The 25,863-nt window shown below is 46.3% G+C and overlaps 1 protein-coding gene across 1 annotated transcript; it reads left to right on the top strand.

The window, feature by feature from the left end:
* LOC109313769 (dual specificity testis-specific protein kinase 1-like) lies at positions 1–23,841 on the top strand. Its single transcript, XM_019540473.1, has 8 exons — positions 1–196; positions 6,123–6,244; positions 6,409–6,457; positions 7,964–8,113; positions 11,448–11,621; positions 12,993–13,076; positions 14,836–14,922; positions 18,459–23,841. Exons 1-8 carry the CDS (start codon positions 8–10, stop codon positions 18,558–18,560), a joined length of 957 nt encoding a protein of 318 aa, XP_019396018.1. The 5' UTR covers positions 1–7; the 3' UTR covers positions 18,561–23,841.
* The last annotated feature ends 2,022 nt before the right edge of the window (positions 23,842–25,863 follow it).

The raw sequence follows: 25,863 nt of genomic DNA, 5'->3' as shown, positions 1-25,863 counted from the left end.
CATCTCCATGATGTGTGAGACCGGCCTGCTCTCCCCGGAGCCCTCCAGCCCCACGCAGTATTATGGAGAGTCTTCTGATACCTACTACCATGTTGACCGTTGGCAGAAACTCCGCACGGCTGTCAGGAAGCTGGAATTCTGGGAGAACTTCAATGCTGAGCTGATAGGCAGCGGCTTCTTCTCCAAGGTGTATAAGGTAAAGTGACAACAAGAGTATGGTGTGCTACAAGATGCCCTGGGTGATGGGTGGCACTCAGCTTGCAGGTTATGGCAGAAACGTGTTGGGATGACAGACCTACACATGTTTAACTCCTCTTCCCAGCCTATTTCTTGTTAAGAATCTTCCCACCATGTTGTTTTCCAGATCCTTGTCTCTCCCACTTCATTTTCTGAGAGAGGGCTTGGGGTGGGGCAGGAGAGGAAACCCTTTATTTGATCCCATTCTTCTCTCTTCAGAGAAGCCTGGAGGGGATTTCTCTGATTTATGGCAAGGATCTTTCACTTGACACTTAGAACTGGAAGTCAGGAGTATGATCCCTGGCTCTGGTATTGACTCAGTAGATGACACTGAACAAATCACCTCCCCGTCTTCACATTGATTTCTCCATTGTGAGGAGGCCTAGCTCAAAATCACCAGTCTTTGTCAGAATTTGGGAGGGCCATCATTTTCCCTGGGTAATGGGAGGCACTGGCCTGGAAGGTATTTATCCTGTGTGCATATTTTATTGTTGAAAATAAGGCAAAGCACAAAGTGAAAAAAGAATCTAAAATTAAATCCCACATGGTTCCCAGAATAGCAGCCTCCCACTCCCCTGGGAAGCACCAGCCCATGTGCTTTTCTCTTGCTGCATGCCCACAGTGTATTAGTCTGGTCCACATAGTATTATCGGAGAGCTGAAAAGCCTATAGGGCTGCTGTTCTGTGGGGTATTTCTCTCTCTTGCTCTAAGGGTAGAAATCCTGGACCTTGCAGGGGGCTTGCCTTTATTGCTTAACAACATGCCAGACAATCACGACTGTGTTCTGCAGTGGGGATGCTCTGAATGACTCTGCATCAGGCATTGTTGAGGTGGGAGGCAGCTGAAAGCCATCTCTGTCCAAATCCAGATTCCAGGGTGTTGCTTGCCAGTTATCATCTGTGCCCACTGTAGCAAGCTGCTTAGAGTATCTCACGCATGGAGTATGAAGTACACTTGGCCATGGGTCACATGTAAATTAATGCTTAGGTCTGTGGATAAGAACTATACCTCTTGCCTTTCGGCCACAGTGCCACAGACCTTTCATATTAGCTACCTTGGAAAAGTAGTGTTTTCTGATGGTAAATGGGGCTCAAGCCTTTGTCTGCCATTCAGACATCTGGTAGGAGTGGTCTAGGTAGACCCGATCCCATCTCAGGGTAGGGGGTTGGACAAGGTGACCTCTTGAGGTCCCTCCCTGCCCTATATTTGTATGATTTAGCTGCTTCTTCCCTACTCTCAATGTTACATGCTAGTCAAAGGTCCCTCCATATGAGTTTTGGGGTTGTTGGTTTTTTGCAGTAACCTTCCAGAATACTGCACCTAAGGCAGTTTTGTTATGGCTGTGTCATGTACAGGAAATGGAAACAAACCATGCATATGACTTAGCAGGGTTTGGGTACTTACAGTGGTCATTCTTAGGAACAAGATCATGACTTCTGGTTTTCTCCATACCAACATAAGAGGTTACCACCAGACAAATAACTGGACATGCACATTGCACAGCCATTTGGGGCAAGACCCTCAGCCAGGGCAAATTAGTGTTGCTCTGTTGAAGCCATGACATTTAGCACTAGTGGGCGATTTTACCCTGGGAGCATATAAAAGGGGTCAGTATATTGGAAACACCACTGTGTATTGACTTCTTAAAATGCTGACTTAACCTTCTTGTACCCTTGTCACTGTTGAATCCATGCAGACTTCTGACAGAGAGAGAGCGGGCAACGTGCTACACATGCCTTCACCTCCACCTCACTTCTCACAGCAGTCTTTGTGAATAATTGCTTATCTCCACCTACATGGAGAGCCTAGTGCCGTTCTCTCTCCCTCCCTCCCTCCCTTTCTTTTCTTTAGCGAATTGCCGTAGTAACAGTTGCTGCTTCTGTTGCGCGTGACATTTCCATTCTGTCCTGCTGCTGAATGAGATTCCAGCAGTAGGCAGGTCAGAGACAGAGTTTGAATGAAAATACAATAACTCTTAAGCAGAAGTATAAAAAAAAATAAAGGTTGAATGAGATGCCTTGGGTCAAAGATTTGGAACAGAGGAGGATGGGGCATTGTTATTGTCCTTTACCAGGACTTGACATTTGACTGGAGACTCTGGCGTGACTGTTACTAGGCACCCTGATGGCTTGCTCGCAATCCTTTTGAGTCCGGTAGGCTCCTTTGGATCCAGTGTCCCTTTGCTCCAGCATTCATTCCTGCTGGTCTTGCTTGTAAGCACTATTGAAGATAATGCTTTGAAGTTCTTTGCTGGTAGCTGCTCTCCTTCAAAGCACTTTATGCACAAAAGGCTGTATTTCTGACATTGGCACTGAATTGGCACTCTGGCTTTTGTTTGCTGTTGTTTATGCCCACAAGCAAGTAGTTTTACATGCAGCTTGGCTAGAGAGGAAGGATTGACTTGGCTTTCAGCAAAAGACCAAGTGTGAAAAGGTCCGACTTCCATTCCAGGTCCTGCTAGTAACTTCCTATGCGATGTTGGGGCTAGGTACTTTCCCTCTCAGTTTCCCTATATCTGATGTGAGGATGTTGAAACATAATACCATCTCAGAACAAGTGTGAGGCTTATATGTGGACAGTTACCTATGGTCATAGATTACTTTGAATTCCTGTGGTGATGGAAGATGCCAACGAAAGGTGAAGATCCTTGCTAGTCTTGGTCTTAAGTATCACTGAAGATAAGACTTTGAACTCCTTCAGCTCCTGTTACCACAGGAACTCAAAGAGCACATACACTAATTGAATCAATCTCACAAATTCTTGTCAAGCCTTTGCTTTTTGATGGGCAATTTAAACTTCACTTTTCTACCCTTGCTGTCTCCTACCACAAGCTCTGTCTTCACCCGTCAACTCAAATCCAGGAATATGCAAAGCCCTGAACACACCTCTCCACTCCTCTGATCCTTGGGCCCATTCAAGGTGAACTGATCCCTGGCATAACTTAGGGCAGTTGCTGCTCTAAGTTGTCTGGCTAAAATCAATCCCTAGGGACTGCTCTTTTGAAAATAGGTTGCTGAGTGCTGTGTGCTTCAGCTCCCCAAGAAATGCCCCTTTGCTGAGGGACAGGGGGTTGGGAGAAGGCTAGAGCTCTCTGTGCTGGCTTTGCACCACCTGGGGACTCCCCTACCTCAGAAGGACCCAGGAAGTCTGGCTAGGGCAACTCTGTATTTCCTTCTCATCTGGCCCATAGTATTAATAATATTTTGATGTGTTCAACCTTGAACTTGCGATCTCTGCTCAAATCCAGGGTGAAGTCTTGATGGGAGATCTGTTGATCTCAGGCTAATGACTCGATAGGACCCGTCTTTTGCTGTACCCTAATCATGTGTGTGACGGGAGCAGCCAGCAAAATAAAAGGGGCAGGAAAGCTGTGTCACTGAGCAGTTAAGCAGCCCGATGAAGAGCTAGATTTGACTGGAGCAAGGCAGGCCAAGCTGTGAAATTGCCTCATGACCTTTGTTACAGTGCCAGAGCCAACTCAGCTTAGGAGGAGGAAATGAATTAAAAATGAATAACATTGCAAATGGCACCAGCTTATTAAGCACTACATCGCAATCCTGACAGCACAACCTTTCTGCATAATCAGGGGCGCTGTGGTGAAACTTAATCCCCAGTGATTTACCCCAGGTCAGCAGTCTTGAAAGGCTGCTTTGCAATTTTGCACCTGACTGAGTGGCGTTATACAGGTCTGTAGGACTAGTAGGTTGGTGGCCACAATGAGTGTGGTCTAGCCCAGGGGCAATTGGGAGGAAGAAGGCTGAGATCGCTTTGCATCCCAGATGAGGTGTGCTGGGCAAATATGCTGAGCTGGCATGGGAAATAATTGATGTCCTTGTTGATTTTTTTTTTTTTTTTAACCTGAATTTGCATAAGATGTCCATGTGCTTCTGTCAGCTACATTTCTCAGCTTTCTTGTTCTGTGTCCTCTCTCTCAGGTCACACAAACCTCCTGGACAAACTGACCATACTGGACTATATATATTTTTTCTGTCTTTTTGATGTACCAAGTGTATATTACATATGGACCCAAATTATAACCCCAGAGTGCTGCAGAACTGTGGCTGTAAATCCGATCTCTTTCTTTTATAATTTAAGAAAATTTTTTTTTTTATCTCCCCTCTGGAGCTACTGATACTTATTTATAGCTCTGGAGTTCTTGCTTAAGCAATTTTTTTACTTTGGCTTGAGGATTTCTTCTGTTTTCATCAACTGTTCTCTGGCACTTTGTGCTTCACTGGTTCAGAAAGGCAGAATGTATTTCACATCTGCATTTGTGGAACCCATTGCAGAAATCATTGCAGAGTTTGTGAACGCCACCAAAGCCCAGCTCGTTGGTCAGGTCTGTATGGATTCTAGCTGAGTTTGGAAGCTCCAGTCCTAAATTTTCAGGCTGTGTCATGGAGCGCTCAGGGAGTCCTGAAATGCAAGTTTTGTCCCAAATTTGCCAAAATTGGTTGACTTCTCTCCCCCTCCCTCACCCTAAATGACCACATGGTATCAGGCAGCATCTGGCTACAGCTACCTAAAGACAGAGCTAATTAACTGGGCATGCTGCTGCATGAATGCAGTTGTACTGCTTTTTGAATTACAAGCAGTATAGCTATGTGTACCCTGCTCTGTGCCTGGGCCTAATTAGCTTTGCTGAAGGCAGTGTAGTGAAGCCTATAGTGCTGTACTGTCATGTAAAGTGACTGCATGATACTGTTTCTGGTTTGAGAGCTCTATATGGGGCCTTGGATCTGTGGACTGACCTGGATTTCGGCTTCCCCATATTGGTTGCCTTAAGGCTAAGACTTCTGGCAGAGATCTCAGAGCAAATACACCCCAGAGCCCTGTGGAAGCTCATGGCAAAGTTTTTCAGAACCTCCAGCTATAGACACCAGGAAACTCATGGTGACATTTACACCGAAGTGCAGAGACAAGATTGTTGCTGTGACCGGCCCTGGATAGAGGATCAGGTTGTGTTCTCCTGTGGGGGAAGCAGAGGTTAACAGTGCCCCCAAGGCTAATTTCTCTTGTGGCTCTATTTATAATTGCATAGGCAGCCAAAGTTCTTTGAGTAGATGTGATATCTTTTATTAGACCAAGAGAGAGGTTGGAAAAATATTCTTAGCAAGCTTTTGTGCGCAATCACCCTTCTCCAGGCATAGGGAGACTCCCCATGCCTGAAGAAGGGTGGTTGAGCCTGAAAGCTTGCTAAGAACTCTTTTCCAACTGCTCAGTTGATCTAATAAAAGAGATCACATCTACTCAGAGAACCTTCCCTGCTTACGTCCTTAGACCAACATGGCCACAACCAAAAACCGTATTTATAATTAGCATTTATAGTGTTTATAAAACCAGTTCAGTTCCAGCTGGTGTTATGTGAGTCTCTGTTCTCTTCATTTGCTTGTGGTAACCTTATCTGTCAAGTAACTCAAGTCATGATGTTCTGGAGCATTAAACCTTGCCATTGTGCCAGTTCATACCAGGTTGAAACTCTCTTGTCCTTTTAAGCAAATGACAAAAAGGACATAGAGTTAAACACCAGACCACGGTTTGCTCTGATAGCACTAGCGATCAGGTCAAGAGACAGAGCTAGGCTGTACCAGGTGACTTCCTCCCTCTAAAAATCATCTTGATTAAAAGTAAATAAAGAAGGTGACAATGCCCTGCAGTATGGCCTGCAATCCAGGCCAGGATTTAAGGAGATATTGGTGGGAACACAAGACAGTTCAGTCTTGGAACTGAAGACCAAGAGAGAATCACAGGCTCTGTCTGCATCCCTCAGTCTCAATAAAGCCTTTAGGTTTGTTGCAGTCAATCCCTGTCTTTACCACTGGGGTCCTACAGGTCCCTGCTAAAATGGCTTGTTTAGACCTCGCCTCTTCCTCCCTTGCTCTAGGTGACTCAGAATGCCACCTGCAAAGTGATGGTGGTGAAAATCTACAAGAATGATGTGGACCAGGAGGTGATCGTGCGTGAGATCAGCCTTCTGCAGAAGCTTTCACACCCAAACATTGTCAGGTGGGTGACTTCCCAGTGGGGCAGCGACCAGGAAGGAGGGCATTGAGCTCAAAGTCAGTGGAGCTGGGCCACACTCTGCCCACAGTTTGACTCTGCCTCTGTCTCTACTGAAGTTTTGTGCTATGGGAAGAAATCTAACACATGTTTTTTGTCTTGCCTCTTAGATACCTTGGGATATGTGTGAAGGACGACAAGCTGTACCCAATTTTGGAGGTAAGGTTGCTTGCTTCTGTGTTCAGAGGGCAGTCAGGGGCATGAACTTTTACACTGATGTTAACCAAAAGGGAAGTAGCCGAATAAGGCAAGTGATATACTGAAACATTATGGCTCTTTGTTCCTTTCTAGTGGCTGAAGCACTTGGGCCTGCTACTTAGAGCTAGTTTTTAATTCCAGTAAGAGAAGTTCATGCTCTTAGATCTTGAAACTCTTGGTTCTGTCCCCATAGATGAAAGGTGTTGCTTACAGGTTGAATAAAATGCTTTCTTTGCAGCAAAAGCATAAAGTGGCATTTTAGTATAAAATGCAAACAATTTGTCATCCCTCACACAATTATGGGACCTCATCCTATGCAGTTGCTATCAGCTAGAGTTTGCATTTGTTTTAATGGATGTCTTGTTTGAATCAAGGGTGCAGGATCAGGCTAGGATCCAAATAAAGTCTTTAAAAAAAAACAGTGTCTTAGGCTAGAACCACACAGACAAAGAGCCGGAAAAGGACAAGAAGGTAACTGGAATGGATTGAAGGTAGGGAATATTGCATGGGCTGAGGAGTCAGTTAGTGAGGCAGAAAGACTTAGGAGTTACAGAGAGAAAGCCCTGGCAACAGTGTTAATACAATCATAAAGCATACAGTTGGGGGCATTTCAAGGGTCATGGCAATGTTGTATAATGTACAGAGCACTGGGCTGGGATGTGGGAGCAATGATTTTTTTTTCTGGCTCTGCCACTGACTTGACAGGTGACCTTGTTTGAGTCGCTTCACTTTTTCTTGCCTCATTTACTCGATCTGTAACATGGGGATAATGAGATGAATGCCTTGGCAAGGCATATTTGGGATCTGTGGGAAAGCTGTGTATAAAGCAGATTCTGAAAAGGGAACCCTTTAAGCAGTATTCAACAGCAGTAATCCTCAGACAGCACTGAGAGCCTGTGGAAGAGAAGCCCTAGCAATGCTATAGATCTTGAACCAGTCCCATTAGCAAAGCTGGGAGAAGAAATGCTGAGCAGCGGCACATTCAGTGGGGCTCCTAACCCTACACTGATATTCATCCACTTAGTATTAAGTAAGAAAAATGGCAAGAAAGCTTCTGCCAATGTGTGTCCCCACACGTTTCCCTGAAGTTCACTGTGGCATAGCAAGCGAAAAGATCCTTCACTGGGTGTGGGATGCTGGCATTCGAGGGGTTAATTTGATACTGTACGTAATACTTCCAGATATGCTGCTGTTAACCTGGCACTGCACAGTGATGATTTGCCTAAACTTCAATAACCATGTTGGCCTTGGTTATTCCCTTTTTTCATGGAGATGTTTGTTTGGTGTACACAGCACAGCGGTGCCCTGGTCTTGCTTGGGGCTGTTGCAGTATAAACACTGATCTTGAGAGAGGGCTCACAGATTCAGCACATTTCTGTTTGGGAAATGCTTGACTTTCATCAAAAATGTCCATAAGCCTTCACAGCCCAGCCCATGGAACTTCCCTTTTTTTGTCTCTGTTGGCAGTACGTTAACGGTGGGTGTCTGGAAGAGCTCCTGGCCAGCAAGGAAATCACTCTCACCTGGAAGGAGAAGGTAGACTTGGCTTCAGACATCACACGAGGGATGATCTACCTGCACTCCAAGAACATCTACCACCGGGATCTCAACTCCAAGGTAGACTGTGTGCAGAGAGTGACTTCTGCTACCCTTGTGCTGAGGACTAGGCCTGGACTCCACTGTAGTCTCTCCAGGTTCCTGTGGGGGTTAAAGTGATGTCTAGGCCTCTGCAAATGGCTGAATTCTCTCTAGTGACATCCTGGAGCACTTATGGAAGCTTTCTTGCTGAACTCTATAATTATGGTGCATCATGTTTTTTACCAAGCAGGAGACATAGAGGGAGCTAAAAATGTATTTCTCAAAATGTGGTTGCACTAAGAAAAGCCACTCAGTAGAAATGTATGTGCCAGGATTCCACATTCCTTTTTCTTCCGTCATTGCAAGAGGAACTGTGTGCAAGTTACAAATCAAAACCAGATTTATTCCTCTAACCACCAGCACAGCAACAAAAAACCAAAGCGAGCAGTTGATAATAAGATGGGGAGGGAGATGGACTGGGCCATCATGTTTGCTTTCTGAGCACTTTCTGTGCTTTATGTATTTATTGTGGCCTGTCCACTGGGGCTTTGTCCGCCTCTAGAGGGTGGACCACACAGCTGTCAATGAGCCAGCAGTAGCTGTGGGAGTAGGGACAGGCCTTCTAGTTTTGTTCTTTTTCAGATCCATTGGTTCCCAGGTCCAGTTTCCCACTCCACGTAGATGTTACATTACATCATTTATTGCACTAATAACAAAGGACATTTATAGACATGATCTTGGAGCCGCTTTAATTAAAGTGCCCGGAGCATCACACGTATTGGCATCCCTGAGCTGAAAAATGGTGACAGAGAAGCTTTAACTAAAGCTTTTTGAACAAGCTGTAGCTAAAGTTTCCCCACCACCATTTTTCAGTGCAGGGATGCTGATACATGTGACACTGGAATCTGCTGGACTGCTGTAACTACCACGCTCCAGCAGACTTGATTAATCGAGTCTGCTTTGATGCATTGTAATTACAGTGTATCATAGCAGCCATGCTACACATGTATAGGCACCCACTGACTCTGGTTTTGGAAGCAGGCTGAGAATTTTGGCCCAAAGCAGAAGAGAATCTTCCTTGTTTCTCTTGCAGCTGCACTGGTCTTGCAGTACCAAGGCCTGGAAAGTTTTTCTTTACTTCCTTGCAGATGCTGCTTATCTGATATAATGGGAGCACTTCTGGACAGTGCCACTCTTCAGTCCTTTTCCTACTTATAACCCATACTTCTAATTTAAAACGGTTCAATCTGCAGTGGTGGTTATGAAACACTAGGGGTTATGAAACACTGCAAGGTTTTTCATGGTGCAATGAAGCTCTAACCCTGGCAAACCTGTCAGATCAAGTACTTAGAGCTAAACCTAGCCCTAGTATAAATCCATTGAAGTTAGTAAGGATATTTTTGGCATGAATTTGGTCCTAAGTGGAACCACACTTGGCAGGCTCAGTAGATATGGATGGATCTACATCTTGAATGTCCTGTTTTCCCCTAGAGGTGCTCCTGCAGTTTACAGCGGTTCTTGTTTAGTCTTAGGGTTAAGGATAATAACAGGAGCCAGGGGCTCTGGCTTCTTTTTAGGTCTCTCACCTGTTGTGTGATTTCACACAAGTTGCTTCTTTCTCTGTGCTCCTTTCTTCCTCATCTACAGAATGGGGATTATGATCCTTGGTGCTGTCCTGGGGCAGGTAGATCCCGATGCTCCTTCAACCTAATATCTGCAGAGTGCTTTGAGTTCCTTTGCTGGAGAGCTTGAGAAGCATGAACTTTAAGCATTATTTTGAGGCACCTTGGCAGGAGGGAGGGGAGTCTCCAGGTTCCTCTTGTGCTTCTCCTATTTGGCGAGCCAGTAGATTGTTTTATTCTCCAGGGTTGTCATGACAGTCTGTCACCTGAGCAGCTGTACTTAAATAACCGTCTCTAGTTTTGAATGAATCCGCTTTACCTGTCAGCCTCTGGGCACCTTAAAATGGGACACACTAGGAAAGTTTTGTAGAATTCCAGACATTGACCTTGGTGCAACATCAAACCTCCCCTTGATATCGGTGGAAGCAAGACCATTGTGGACAGATAATAATCCTTGAGCTATCTTGCGCTAAAGTTGATGTCAGTGGTGCTGTGCACATTCACTTTGTAGATTTATGCGAGGGGAGATGCATCAGTTTACATTACTTGAGGATCTGGCTACTACCTTATATCTGTTAGAGTCAAATAACCCTTCACCCTGTATTGAAACAACCCCTGCGAACCTTTGCAGTAGATGCCAGGTACATACCTGTTGCTGTGTCGTGACTCCTTCATTGATATTCCATAGCCTTCTCTGTGGAAACGTGAAGTATTGATGGAGTAGGGATGTGATGAAGTCGGCCAAGCATCACAGCCCTAAGAATCATCAGTACAGGAAGCTGACACAGCTTCGTTATCCCCACAGCTGCTTGCTCAATTCAATCACAAGCATCAAAATGCAAACATCGTTGGAGAACAAAGTGCTTTGATAGGACTATGGCTTTCCCTCTGTTTCACTGGATGTTATAGGACATCAGTAGTTGCCCATGGATTGATCCTGATGTCCTGTTAGCACCTTGTAAAATCAGAACCACCCTGAATGTGCCACCAAACAGTGAGTGCATATTACTGAATTTCACTGCACATGAAGTGCCTCTGTCTCTGCAGTTTGGCCCAAATGCACATTCTTCCCTCCTATCTCCCAGTGACTGTTCCCAGCAATGACAGCCCAGAATGTGGAAGGAGGGGAGGAGAAATAGGCTTGAAGTCCACGCAATCCAGTCATCTTAAGCAGATTTTCCTTGTTTGCTCTTTTTAAACCTGCCTCATTCAGCCAACCGCACAGAGGGAAATCCTACAGAATTTGACAGGACTTTTCTAGAAATTGAAGAAACCTTTATACAAATTATTCTAGAAGGTTGGTGGGTATAGGCTTCAATAGAAAATTGTTTCCTTTCCTTGAGATTGTATTCTGTAGTTGGAATATATTTTTCTCTGCTTCTGTGATATGATCCAAACAATCCCATAGAAATGTTCTGACTTGTTGTTAAGTTCTATAGGACTCTGTGAAGGGAGTGCTTTGCAGTTTAGGACAACCAAAACCAGGCAAACTGGCCACCTGGATATGTTTTGCTGAACCTCCCAAACTCATTGGTGCCTATTGACACTTGCTAATGTGTAGCCCGTCTCTGCTATGGAAGAACATGGAGCATATTTAGCACAAGACTGAGATTTACTTGTGAAGGTTTAGGGATGGGTTACTGTAGGCTGAAACTGGTATGGACCTGTGGAAGAATGTTCTTTGGGGAAGGTGGAAAGTTGGCTCTGCTTTTTCTCTGCATGGGAATCTCACACTGAAGGGCTCATTTCAGAACTGCCTCATTCGAGTGACACAACGGGGCCGGGAAGCCTTGGTGACTGATTTTGGCCTGGCTCGGGAAGTAGTGGAGCTGCCTGTGAAGGACCCAGAGAGGAAGTTGTCTCTTGTGGGCTCTGCCTTCTGGATGGCACCTGAAATGCTGCGAGGGGAGCCCTATGACAGGAAGGTATGGTACTGATTCCTCCCTGGTCTCCAACACAAGTACTAAGGTTAGCTTTTCTTCCTGTTGGTGGGTCATTGTCATGACTGTGCTTATGAATTGCAGGGCCAAGTGGCCCCAGCAGAATCAGACTAACATCCATGGGGACGCAGTCTGATCCCTCACCAAAGCCTGTGTGAGTTAGTTGAGCTTAGTCTGTGTATCTGTGGCCTGAAGTTTTGCCCAGTAAAGTCCTTTTCAGACTCAAAAAGTGCTGATGTTTGACTAGCCTAGTTAAATCATTACTAGTTAGAGGGACAGATCCTGCTTGCTTAGGAGAACAGGACTGTGAACTTCTGATGATGAAAACATGTGAGCACTGGTTAGTGGCCACAAACCCATGCAAGTACTTCAGTCACTTCACTCGCCACTGAAATGTAGCCAGTGTGGTGAGAAAACAGTTGCCACTATAAAGATGACAGCGACATCAAACAATCCTGTTTAATGTCCCACAGAGTTTGGTCCTTGGGCCGGTGTTATTTATTATCTTCATCAGCGATTTAGATGAGGGTGTGGTGAGCACCCTCTCCAAGTTCACGGATGACACCAAATTATGGGGCAAAGTGAATACACCAGAGGGCTGGGAGCAGATCCAGGCCGACCTGGACAGGTTAGATCAATGGGCGGAACGTAATTGGATGCAATTCAACAAAGATAAAAGTAAGGTACTCCACCTAGGAAGGAGGAATCCCCAGCACACCTACAGGTTGGGGGATGTCCTCCTCACCAGCGCAGAGGCTGAGAGAGATCTTGGAGTCATAGTTGACTCCAAGATGAACATGAGCCGGCAGTGTAACAAGGCCATCAACAAAGCCGGTTGCACCTTGTCGTGTATTGGCAGATGCATGACCAACAGATCGAGGGAGGTGATGCTCCCCTCTATGCAGCATTTGGAGTACTGTGTCCAGTTTTGGGTGCCGCACTTCAAGAGGGGCACAGAGGATCTGGAAAGGGTTCAGAGGAGGGCCACCCACATGATTAGTGGTCTCCATGAAAGACCCTACAAGTAGAGATTGAGAGATCTGGATCTCTTCAGGCTATACAAAAGATGGCTGAGGGGTGACCTTGTAGCCACCTATAAATTTATCAGGGGAGGACAACAGGGAATTGGGGTTGCACTGTTTACCAGAGCGCCCCAGGGAGTAACTAGGAATAATGGGTGCAAACTAGTGGGGAGTAGATTTAGGTTAGACATTAGGAAGAATTTTTTTACAATAAGGGAGGCCAGAGTCTGGAATGGGCTTCCAGGAGAGGTGGTGCTATCACCTAACTTGGAGGTCTTCAAGAGGAGGCTTGACAATCCTGCCTCTCTCTCTCTCTCTCTGATCCCTTCCACAGGTGGACGTGTTCTCGTTTGGCATAGTCCTGTGTGAAATACTGGGCAGAATTCCAGCTGATCCTGAAGTGCTTCCCAGGACTCAGGTAATTATTACTGGAGCCAGGCTTGACCGGTGTTTCATGTAGGCTTTGGAGATAATAGGTGGAGGCCACTGGCTTTTTCAACTCTGGAGAGCACGGACTTGAATCCTGAAGACATAGTACCATTATGTGGCTGCACATACTTGTACTTGATCAGGTGTATGAGCCCACACAGACGCATGCACTAAAAGGATCAGGCTTATACTCAAAACAGGTGGAACAGTTTCTAACAAAACTGCTTTTCATTGGAAAATAGTTTAGCAGAAATCCAACTTTTTTGCAGGGAAAAACATTGGCTTTAATTAAACTTAAATCCATTTCTCTGATGTGATGTTTTGAACCCCAGAATTTTCATTTTCAGGAACTCAATTCAGAGCACTTCCTTTTGAATTACCATTTTGATTTTTAAGCTCAAATGTCAATTTGAAATGAAAAATTTAAGTGGTTTCATTGTACGTTGACATTTTTTATTAAAATGTCATGTTTCAGTCAGCAAACATCAACTTCTTTGCTTCAGCCTGAGGAAAAGGAGGCTGAGAAGGGACCTGGCAGGAGCTCACCGCTACACTAGGGGAGTACATCAAGGGCTCGGCGAGCAACTGTTCACCAGGGCAGCCTTAGGGAAAACCATGGCCACAAACTCCTGCAATACCACTTCAGGTTCAACATTAGGAAACGTTCTTCACAGTTAGGATGTCCAGACTGTGGAATAAGCTCCCTGCAGAGGTGGTGCAATTGCCTACCCTGCAGATCTTCAAGAGGAGACTGGATGGTCACCTTGCTGGGGTCACCTGACCCCCAGTTGTCTTTCCTGCCTGGTGCAGGGGGCTGGACGTGATGATTTTCCGAGGTCCCTTTCAGCCGAAACCTTCCCCAAGTTCAGGGCTTACTGTTTCACTATTTGGTTTTTGGGGGTTTTCTGGTGGGTTTGTTTTTTTTAATTTTGACGTTTCATCCCAATTCGTGACAAAGTCAAATACCAAAATATTGGAATTTCTCTGCGAAGCAAAGAACTCAACATTGTCTTAGACCAGGCTGAGACTAATCTCTATCTGTTTTTACCAAGTGAGAGAAACATTATACCAGAGACTCCAGAATGTGGTGTCTCAAGGGAAGGAGGAGTAGTTACTCAAACACTGGATCTAACTCAGGGATTTGCCCAGGGCGGACAAGAAGTTTGGGGCAGAGCAAGGAATCTACCCTGAGTCACCCAGGTCCTCAGCTGATACCACAAACACTGGACCATACTTCCCTGAGGCAATGCATTGTCCAGGGGTGGAAGCAGGACTAGAAATGGGGACTCTACATCTTCTAGTTCTGTTACTGATTTATCTGTCTCCCTTTAGCATTTCTAAAGTGTCTTCTGCTTCAGTTTTTCTGGGCATCTCTGCAGAGTCATTATGATGGCTATTCTGGAATGGATGGGAGTCTTAATCAATGAATACTTAAGTGCTTTGAGATCCCCTGAGGAGGGCAAACCATTAGTCAAGGAGTTGATGTGCATCATACCTCCGGCTTCTCACATCCAGCGTCCATGTTCGTAGCATTTTGGTTTTGGTAACTGGGAGCTGCCTCTAGAAGGATTGCTTTGTGGTGAAAATTGAAACTCAGCCTGAGCTGAATTATTCTGAGGATTTGCAAATTCCTTTCACACTTTCTGCTACAAGTGGAAAGCTCCAGCTGACAGCGCACCCCGTCATGACCACCTTCCCACTGCCAGGGCTGTTACTGACCCAGAATCCCTTTCACTCTTCTCCCTCAGGATTATGGCTTAGATGTTGCTGCCTTCCAAGAAATGATCAGCGAATGCCCCAAGCGGGTTGTGGACCTAGCTGCTAGCTGCTGCCGGGTACGTCTCTCCCTTGGTTTCCTTTCTGTCAGTGGCACAAGAACCCAAATTGCACAGCAAGCCCAGTGGGGACTGAACCTACTGCCTTTACCATTTTAGTTAGAGGAGTGACTCCAGTCTCATGAACCAGTGGTAGGCTTTTATCTCCTGAGTAGGTTAGCCACCAGCAAGGGATGGTGTAGCTTGTGTGTTACAACTGCATAATAATAAGAAAACTTGAGGGAAGTGGACAAAACAGCTCCATAGTTTAGACCAGTGGTCGCCAACCAGTGGATCGCGATGCAGCGGTAGGTCTCGGAGCCTCTTGCAGTCGATCCAAGGCTGGGGTGGGGGGCTGAGTGCTTGCATGCATGCACATGTACACCCCAGCCCAGCAGGTTTGTCCATGGGGGAGGAAAGGGGCGCGGGCTAGATTGAGGCCCCTGTGATGAAGGACAGTGTCGCAGAGGCAGGAGCAGGGGTAAGTTGAGTGGGGCCCCAGCTGGGTGGGACTTACTTGCTGGGGAGGTGCGCCCCTAAATAATTTTTTCTTCCTCTGCCTCGATCTACCCCTGCTCCTTCCCACCCCGCAGACTTACTTGGTGGGTGGGATGGCAGCACACAGTAGATTTTGGGTTGCTTTTAGATGCCAAAGGTGATTTTCTACTTAAAGGTTGGAGACCACTGGTTTAGACCAGTGGGAGTCATTGTTTGTTTTACCCTCTGCATTAGGTATTTCCCTAAAAGTCTTGCAGGGATAGTTAATGTAGGAATGTACGTTTTCCAAGAAATGCAGTGACTTGGACCCACAGCAGAAACATAAAATGGCCGTTGGATTACACAGATGACATAGTGCGGGTACAAGAACAGCAGAGTTACAAATGGAGAGAAACAAATGACACGGCCTCGAGCATGCAGTCTCTAAGTTTTTCTTCCATCCTCCAGGACTCCTTTGTCACGTCACAACATATTTATGCTCTTTTTTTTTTTTTTCAAAGCAGCACAAAGCAAAGGTGTTGCTTGGAGCTTTATAAGGCAAGCTGGAAATAAAGCAAAGACTTACTCAAGTTAATCACAGCAAGGAAGGAACAAAGGCAGTTACTCATCCAGGCAGAGAGCAGAGAAGTTCTATGATTATACTGCACCTAATTAGCTAGGAACTCAGAAGTAGCATGTTAAAATGAGCTTCAGCAACAGTCTTAATGATGTGTGAATAACATATTCCTGAATCAAAGAGATGAATCAGAAAGGGCAGCCAGCTAACATTCATGTGCCTTCAGCTCCTGACTCTCTAAGGCAGCTCTGACACCAGGAGTTGATAATGAATCAGATCATGTGGAGAGCAGATCTGTGCTACAAAAATGGAGGAAATGTTAGAAATTTTGCCCTTGACATAAAGGGAGATATCTCCCTGGACATCTCTAACTTGATAATATAAAATACTTACAGGGACCTGGTTTACCTGGTAGAGCTGTGTGAAGCTTCAGTCCCTGATTTGATTCAGTGGAGATTCGGCCTGATTTGGTGGTTGAATATCTGAATCTGAATTGAATCAGAGGACCCTTTAATCTCTCTGAATCAATTTGGAATCCTCCCAATTGATTTGGAGAGATTCGGACAGATTCAGCGATTTGGACGTGGATATAGCTTTAACTGATTTTTCTACATACTTCTAGGTAGCAGGCGGCTTGTGAGTGCTGCGATACTGGGGCAGATGCAGCGTCCCACAGGGATGCGGGGGGCCCCCAGCCCACTCGGCAGCAGACCCAGAAGTGGACCACGTTGGGTCCCTTGGGGCAGCCTGGGCCATGGCATATGCGGCCACTCCCACTGGCCTAGCCCTGCTGCGTGTCCAGGGGCAGAGTGGTGGACAGATTCCCTTCCCTGGCACTCCCAGGGGCAGCAGGTCCTTCTGGCTGGCAGGCAGGGGGGACCAGGGATCAGGATTAGGATCACAAGGTAGTGACAGCGCAAGGCCAGGGCCCGGGGCAGAGCCATAATCTGCTCCCTGCATGTCCCTGTGCTGGTTTTGCAGGCAGGGACCTGTGGGCATCAGATCGCAGCTCTGCCACGGTTCTGGCCCCATGCTGTCACTGCCCTGTGATCTCAATCCCAGTCCTGGCCCTGGCTCTCACCTGCCAATCCTGCTTCTGCTTTCTGCCTGCCCACATCCCCATTCCTGCCACTTGGCCCACAAAGGGGCCACTTAGGGAGGTTTGGTGATCTGTTAGGGAGGGAGAAAGGGGTGCGGTGCTGAACTGGCCCAGAACAACTGACTAAGGCTAGGGACAGACATTACACATAAACCGGGTTAAGTGATCAGAAACTGGTTTAAACCTGTAATAAAGCAGGCATTCAGTGCACATAAACTAGTTTGAAAATGGCTGAAACTGGTTTGCGGTAAACCTGGTGGAATGTAGTATCAGACTTAACTGATTTGGTCAAACTGATTTATGCAATGTCTGTCCCAGACCACTTCCTGGTTTAAGTTAAATCAGAGACCCCTGCCCCTCTGCTCTCTAGTATCATCAGACACTGCCCTCCCCACCCCACCGGCAAACCCTGCGGCTCACAGCTGGTGTTTGGCAGCCACAGCCGCACCTCCATGGCTTTCCTGTAGCTAGACAGAGATGGGGTTAATTCCTCCCTTAGTCCAGCTTGCCTGCAGCCAGGGAGGGGATTAATTCCACAGCGGTCCTGGAGTGGGGGAGAGAGGCAAGCTAGTCCCCTGCGTGCAGATCCGAGACCAGAGCTAAGACCTTCAGGACCAGACTGAGAGGTTGGAAGTGTTGGCAAAGACCTGACAAATCCTCACATATATGTGCTGGAGATGGAGTTAAGGGAAGTTGCAGACAGCTTCTGGCTGGAAGTTGTAGACCAAAGAATGCAGATAGCTACATTTACATTATAAAGCAGAACCTGTAAAACCTAAACAAAGCCTTTTTGAATGCCTGGTTGTAAGGAGACACTCTGCCCTCAGGATTAGTAAGACTTCTGCAAGGCTTTCTCTTGTCTTCCTGTTTTACATTTTAAGTTAGACTAAGTTGTATATGCTGTGTTTTACTGGCCTGTATCTTAGCTTAGGTGAAGATTTTTCTGGTCGTTCCCTGTTGTATGCTTTGCAAATTGCTGTGTTCAATACATGCTTGCTTCAGAGAGAGGACTTTTTTCCCATCCCCACTCCTCAGTCCGGCAGCAGCTGTCCCTCCAAGGACAGGTTAGAACACTGCACAAGGTGAAATGGATGAGCGGGAGGCAGGGTACAGGGAGGTTTGGTCTTGCATTCATGTGACACTGATGTGAGATTGCTAATGTCTTGCAAGCAATGGAGCAGCTGTCTGGGGATGGGGGTGGAGGCTGGGGTAGTGGTGAAGGGCAGTGCATCACACTAAACCTAGCTTGCCCCCCACAAGTAGCTTCACTCTCAGTCCTGCTAAAGCTCTGTGCCCTGTATGAGCTCATCTAGCTCTGGGAGAGCCACTGTTTCATCTTCATTGTGTCCCATCCCATCAGGATATTTGATTCATCCTTTCCCTTCTTCCCACTCCCCCTTTCAGGTGGAAGCATTCAAGAGGCCATCTTTCTCTGAACTCCTAGATGAGCTGGAAGATGTAGCAGAGAGCCTGGAGCCCAAGAAGGACAATCAGCTGTCTGGATGATGTCCCAGGCTCTTCTGAGACCTGGCAGAGTCAGACTCAAACTGTAAATTACCTGTACATCCAATATTTGCAAGGGCAGAAAGAGAGCAAGGGTGAAAGAGCAAAGCAATGCAATGGTATTTATTTAACTGCATTCTCATTCTCTGGATTCTCACATTGAAAATGTGGTTTAAAAAAATGCAAAGGGACAGGTTTCCTGGGGTATTTTTTTTTTCTAGATGAGGTTTTTAACAAACAATTCAGACTTTTAAGTATTTAGTTGTTTTTTTTTTAAAGGAGGAAGTACTAACTTTTGTTGTAAATACGGGAGAGAGATTTCAGGTTGTGACCTTGGAGGGGTGGTGAATGCCTAAATTTCAGTGAGGACATCTTCTGAAGTCCATGAAGAGGAGTGGTGTTCGCCCACCTCTTTCCCAACATCCAGCCCTTGTCTCATTCTTCCAGCCTCTGGCTCAGCTGTCTCTGGAGGCTGTGGGAAAAGGCACCGTTTAACAGAGAGGGGCCGTATGGCAGAATACAAGCCAAAAAAGTCGCCTTACAGCACAAAGCCTTAAAACACTTGTCCAGTAGCCTTGTAAGGAGACTATACATTCCATTATGTCTCTGGTCATGTGTCCTCCTTAAAGCACCAGCAAATATCCAGCTCTCCCAGTGTTCCCCAGCACCCCTACTGCCTCTGCCAGGGGATTTTGGGAGGTTTGGAGGACCCCAGCGGGCTGAGGATGGAGTTAAATTTGCCTGTTTGTGGGACATACCACTGCAACAGGGAGATTTGCCTTAAAATGATAAGACATTACCTTACAAACTAATCTAGACCCTCAGAGACACTCCATCAGAAGGACTTGTGTGTTAGATACATGCCTGAACTGGCAGAGCTGCTCTGTTTGGTACAGGAGTGCTGTATTATTAATTTTTATTTATCAGGCAGCTGTCTGGGTTTCTTGCCCTGAGTCTCTCTCTCTCTCTCTCTCTCTCTCTCTCTCTCACTTACTCAATACTCAAATAATGTGTCTGTCCCAGTCCCCCCCAACCCTCCCCTCCCTTCCCCATGCAGACATAATAACAAGCACTAGGATGAGTGTGGTGGAGGTCCCCTGTCAGTGATGAGTAGGGGCATGATATGGACCAGTCTCACATCCCATCCTTTGCTTGGCAGGTAATACTGACCATTTCTTCCCAGGAAAGGCCCTACAAGATTTGTGCTGGGGACAGGACATGATGTCCTTTGCACTGAAGTTGTAGCACATTAAGCTGTGGGCCTCAAGATGAGACAGAAGGAGGTTTCTATCAGAGATGCATCTGGTGTTTTTAGTGAGGCTGGCAGCTCTGCTGTCTATTGGCTTAGGATCAGTTTCAGACCTGAGCTCCTTGAGTAGGGGGTTGGACTAGGGACTAACTCTACTTCTAGGATTCTTTGATGAACTCTACCAATGAAATCCTGTCATCGGTCTTGGGCAAGACCCAGCATCTAATTGTGATCTATAAACTCTTCTGAGGACCATTCCCCAAAAAAGGTTCAGTCAGTTTATGTACCAATGTTATCTGGCATCCATATTGTCCACATGAGAGTGACGGGGACAGTGCAGTGCTGGAGACAGCCTGGATCCCTAGGAAAGACGAACAGCTCTCTGGCTGATGCCCCAGGGTCTCCTGAGCCCCAGCAGTCAGACTCAAACTGTAAATTATCTGTACATCTAACATGGTGGAACTGCAGCCCAATGGCTGCCTGGGTGGGTTCTGTTGATGCATTAGTCAGGGTTGATGGTGCCATGGCTAGAGTTCAGTGACTTCTCCATCTGGAGCAGGAGGGCGTCTTTTACTGAAGGAAGGATTTGCACAGGTTGAACCCTCAAGGCAATATGGGGAAGCCCATGGGATTGCAGGGCTCAGGGGGTGAACAGAGAATGATACCTGTGGTCTTTGGTCACTGCTCCTGGGAGCTGGGAGGCTGGGGGCAGTCTTCTAACTGAGCTGTGCCTGTTCCTTTGTCTGCATAGCAGAGGATGACCCTGACTCACCTTGCAGGGCCACTGGGAGGAGTCTTTAAGCCACAGGTGTACAGGACTTCACAAAAACTAAGAGCTAAGCAGTTTATTTCTCTGTGGGACAGATACTGCCTAAGGTGGTTATAAAGCAGTCATGGAAGCAGTTGGAAGGGGCAGCATGGCCTGTGACAGCAGGGAGTCTACACTGGGGAAGGAGAAAGGAGTGATTAATTGTTAGCAACTTCAAACAAACTTTCCTGTTGTAAAAAAAATCTTGTAAAAGAAAGTGACCCTTGATAAATACAGTCCCTGACTGGGTCTGGTTTTCTTCCAACAGACAGTCAGGTCTTGTTTACCAGCGGCTTCTCACTGGGGCCAGACCCATAGCTGGTATCAATGAGTGTATTTCCACAGACATGAATGGAGCTCTATTACTTTCATCTAATGGAAGCTCTTGCCCACAGACTGAGTTCTCTGGAGCAAGGAAGGCCTGTCTGTACGACAAGTATTTATACAGTGCTCAGCACAGCGGTGCCTCCATCCCGGTTGGAGCCCTTCGGCGCCGCTCTCGTGTCACTGACAGAGCAGGAGGTGGGACCGATGCACACACTGCCATCGTGCGCTGTTCCTTATTCCTTTCACAGGGTTTTTTGACTGTACATTTGGAAACTGTTTATTAACCTGTCCTGATTAGTATTCCTTTCACTCTGGGTATTCTGTGGAGTCTTTGAAGCTGGAACACCCTTTAGAGAGAGACTAGTAGGGGCATGGTGTGGACCAGTCTCACATCCCAGCCTTTGCACTAGTGACTTTCCACATCATGTGAAATATAAGCCCATTTGTGAGAAGAATGAAGTGGAATCTGTGGAAAAGAAGGTCTGTGGTGTCCAGGGACAGATACATCACTGGAAGTGGTTTTGTGCCCTCACTAGGGACTATAAGGAATGTGAAGACTGTATAAAATACACTTAATGTAGCAAACATGCACCATAACAGTGAATTTACTAGTTTATGTTTCTTGGAAATCATTTGTTGCTTCTCTTGTACTGTTGTCATGCTTCTGTCATCTGCTGATCAGTTTAGACACTAGGGACTTCTTGCTCAAGAGTTAAAATATGCCTGGGAAGAATCTCAGTCCCAGCTGGGTTTCTGTGCTGCAAGCTACAAGGCAGAGAGTCGTGTAGCGGAAAAGCAGCTGGGTGAAAATTGCTTAATTATGCTACCTGGGAGACCATGGCCAGCTTTGCTGATGTCCCTCAACTCGCTCCCCACTCTGGAGTCTCCATACCAGCTGAGTGGAATTTGCTGAAGATTGTATTTCCTGCTTGGCAGTGCAAACAGCATTGATATGCACTGTGTATCTTCAGCAAGAGCCAGGCACTGCCTGCGTCACAGCAAAGTGCAGGGTATTAGAAAGTAAATAACAGGGTTTGCATTTAACTGTTAAAAGGAAAGGCAGTATGAAAGGAACAGGAAAGGAGGAGAACTGCTGAGTTAACCCCCTTCAAATCTGCCAGACAGCTGGGGATGCAGCTCCTAGCATGTCTAGGTCCAAGTGTGATGACAGGAGTGGAACCAAGTCTCAAGGCCCAGCCCTGTATCAATGCATAACTCCCGCTGACATCAGTGGCAGCTGTTGGCTCAGAAAAAGACACAGGGCTATGCCACTACACGCACAGTGTTCAGTAATATAGGGCCCCATCCAAAGCCCCTTGAAGTCAATGGATGGCAGTTCTTTTGATCCCAGGGGGCTTTGCATCTAGACCATAGACTGAATTTATTACTTTAGCCTAGGCTTCTCTGTCTCTGCAGGGTCTGAAATCTGAGGTTCCTCTTTTGTAAGGTTTTTACAACAGTACAAGTATGAGGGATCCAAATTGGCATAGAAAGCAGGGTCACTGGGTCTAAAGTGGGCATTTGAAATGGTAGGGGACAGAACCTCTACTAGGGGCACAGATTGTTCTAAAAATCAAAATCTTTTAAGAGTAAGGTGCTCAGTTCCAGTCTGGATGGAGTTTGGAGAGCTGTTGACATGTCACCCCATGAAGCTGTTGGGTTCTTTGAGATGCAGCACTAGGACTGAGGCATCTCTGAGATATGAATACACTCAGCTGTCAGCTCGTCTCCTGGAAGCACTTCTTAGGAGCATAAAGAATGGCCGCCCTTTCTACAGCCAGTGAAAGTGCCTGCCTTAGTGCCCAGCCCCCACCCCCAAACCATGAGGCTGCTTCAGGGAGGATGGAGCAGTTATTTCCAACAAGGGCCTGTTCTTCAGGAACTCGCTGCAACTCTCTTCCCCCAGCAGTACAGAACATGGCAAAGAAACCCCAAACCTCACTACATGAAGACAGAAGGTAGCCTAAAAGTGGAGGGTTCAGGGTGATAAACACAAGGGCTGAACATCCACTGGAAACTTTAAAGTGGATCATAATTGCTACATTCATGAAAACTCTGTCAAACATCTAATAAAAATCATTGGTTGCTTTAAATTGTATTTCTCTAACCAGCAGCATTCTCTGTAAAGGGAATACAGTTAGGGGAATGAAACGGTTAAGGAAGATGTTTCATACGTAGCAGAGGCATCTATTAGTCCTTTGACAGATGGGTGAGAGGATGCACCTAGGTGTATGTGTGGAAGTTGGTCAAGTTACTCAACCAGTCCTATAACCCTGATTGGAGAGAAATGGATGCCAGTCAGGTCCTTTCTAATCACTGGCAGTGGTATCACGGCACCACTGCAGTCCATAGGAGTGTTGCCGTTGTCTTCAGCAAACCAAGGATTTCTTCATGAGCATTGAAAGAGCTAAAGATAGAGATGACCCAAAGCATACCTACTGTTTCTGACCAGCCCTGAAATGTGAGGAAAGTCTCCTCTTGCTGAGGTCTAGGATCTGTCTCCAGGAATCAGGACTTGGATTCTCTGCCCAAGTTTTGGGGAAAGTCCAGCTGAGTATTTGAAGTTCACAACTTAATGCCTGGACTTTGAGATGCAAAAACCATGATGGTGGAAGACCTGAGCAGCTCTGCCATTGTTCTCAAGGCTGTGCTATCTCCTCTCAGTCCCAGTTAATCACAGGCTCAGCTCATCTGTTCCCTACCAGCAGCCACCTTCCCCTCGTGCTCTTCTCATTATTGCAATGGATGCTCTGTTCTGCAGAATCTGTTGGGGGCACACATCGCAGTATATGCACCGGGGCTGACAGGCCTGAGTGTTTGTCACATGATGTGTCTTTTTTGTAAAAAAAAAAAAAAAAAAAATGTGACCTGGGAATAAAGTGCCACGCTTCTTTCCCACATCAGTCCTAGTATGCATTTTGTTTTGTCCTGGGTCTATTGAGAAGTGTCACTGAACGGCTGCGTGATCCCAGCCTGATGCAGCTAAAACATCTAAATGGCTTCTTCATGCTCTATTTATCCATGTAACGGACATTACAAGCCTTTTGTTAACATACAAGTGCCACGCCGTACGCACTACAGGATGACGGTATTTTCAATTGCTTCCCCAGCTGTTCCCCTCTGCTTGTATTGGTCAACTGCATTTTATTAAATCTCTCCCCCACCTCTCCTTGCTTTGGTTCAGAAGAGATGAACAACACCTGTAACATGCAAAGGGAATCAAATAGGCTATTCCACCCAAGCCAAACCCTCCCACGTCCAAATAGCAAAATGATTTCCCTCCCAAATACATTTATATTTTGTGCTTTCTGACTCGTACAGAGCAAACAGCTGCATTAATTGCTCTTCAGGGGCAGCCCACTCACAAGCAAATTTGTTGTGCCACAAATTTATGGACTAACTAGGGTCCCCCATATTCAGACAACAGCTCCGTGCGTGTGGACTTTCTTAGGCCCCAGGTCAGAATACCGTGTGCTGAGTGAAGGGCCACAAGGTTTCAGTGCTTGATGCCTCTACACTGTGGATTGAAAGTAACTTATGCCCAGTGGCCAGGGCATTGGAAAGAGGCCTTTGTGCGAATGACAGTTTGGCCCTAAACAACAGAAACCTAAAGCGAAATCCTTAAATTCACTTTAGGGCATGTATACAAGCATTCATATTTTCCAAAGAGCTGAGTGCTCGGCTGCTCCCATGAGCCTCTTATTTCAGAAAATCTTGTCATCCATATACTGGTCCTAGTGAATTCAATGGGAGTTGTCTGTTGACTTCAGCAGGTCTAGGGTTTGGCTGTCTTAAGTTCAGCTGTTGCAGTTGTTGGTGAAACCCTTGGGAAGCAGTACTTGTTTAAATCACCACATTGATGACACAGGTTGGGTAAAACTGCTCCAGAGAGGAACTTGGGTGAATTTGGTTCATGCTCAGACCAGGATGGCATATTTAATATATAAACAGGAAGACCCTAGAGATAGGGACCCAGCACAGTTCAACATAAAGGGACAGCCCTCTGTAGCTGTCCTGGAGCAGGCCCATACTACTCTCTGCTAGTCGGGCAGAAGGATCACAAATACACACCCACCCAGGAGGTTCACAGGCTCACTCATAAACTGGGTCCCAGCATTTTTCAGTGGCTTTTTTTGGGAGGCACAAAGCCTATGATCAGTTTGCAGCTTCCAGGTCAGGTCACTTGACTTGAAGGAGGCGTCCCTACTGACAGAAGCCCAGCATGAATTGCGAAGGCAGCCCCCCCCCCCCTTTAAGTTCTTCAGTGAGCATCCAGAAGCATTCTTCTCCCTCTGCCTTCCACAGCTTAATTGCCCATCATTTGCATTGAGAGAATGGTTACAGAAGTTTCAAAGGGCTTTTTTTTTGTTTGCTTCTTAGTTACTCCTTTCCAGCACATTAACAAGGAAGAGAGAGAGGCTTTCAAAAGCAGCTACACCAAATGCCTCAAAGGCCCCAAGAGAGGTGCGTGGCTGGGCAGCATAAGCTGTTACTGGGACAAGTGTTAATGGAAAGAAATGGCTAGGCTTATTTATTCCATCCCGGTGCTTTTCTGCAGGGGATCTGTGGCAGGGAGGAGATGGACACTTGGAGTAAAATCAGTCCTGAAAAGAATTTAGGGAAGGGGAGTTTCAGATCACAGACAGCTTCCCTTAAGCAAAGGTGCTATAAAACGATCCTCCCAAAAGCTAGGTGTAAAAGCTGATAAATAATTAGTGCGCTACTGGCAAAATGGTTTGGGGCAGGGGAAGGGTCTGTGGTAGCACCCCTTGGACTGAGCAATTTTAACTCTAGATTGTTACGTGCCCCAGTGTTTATGGGCACTGCTGCAACCAGGATGTCAGGTATGCCTATGTACTCACGACCATGTTGTGCTAAATCAGGAGTCTTGAATACATGAGGTTAAATCTAGCTCACCTGCT

This window comes from Crocodylus porosus, unplaced genomic scaffold (genome assembly GCF_001723895.1).
Source record: "Crocodylus porosus isolate Cpor-Errol unplaced genomic scaffold, CroPor_comp1, whole genome shotgun sequence".
In the NCBI taxonomy this organism is placed as follows: Eukaryota; Metazoa; Chordata; order Crocodylia; family Crocodylidae; genus Crocodylus; species Crocodylus porosus.
Note: the sequence above shows the minus strand (reverse complement) of the source record. Positions and strands in the feature narration are given on the sequence as shown.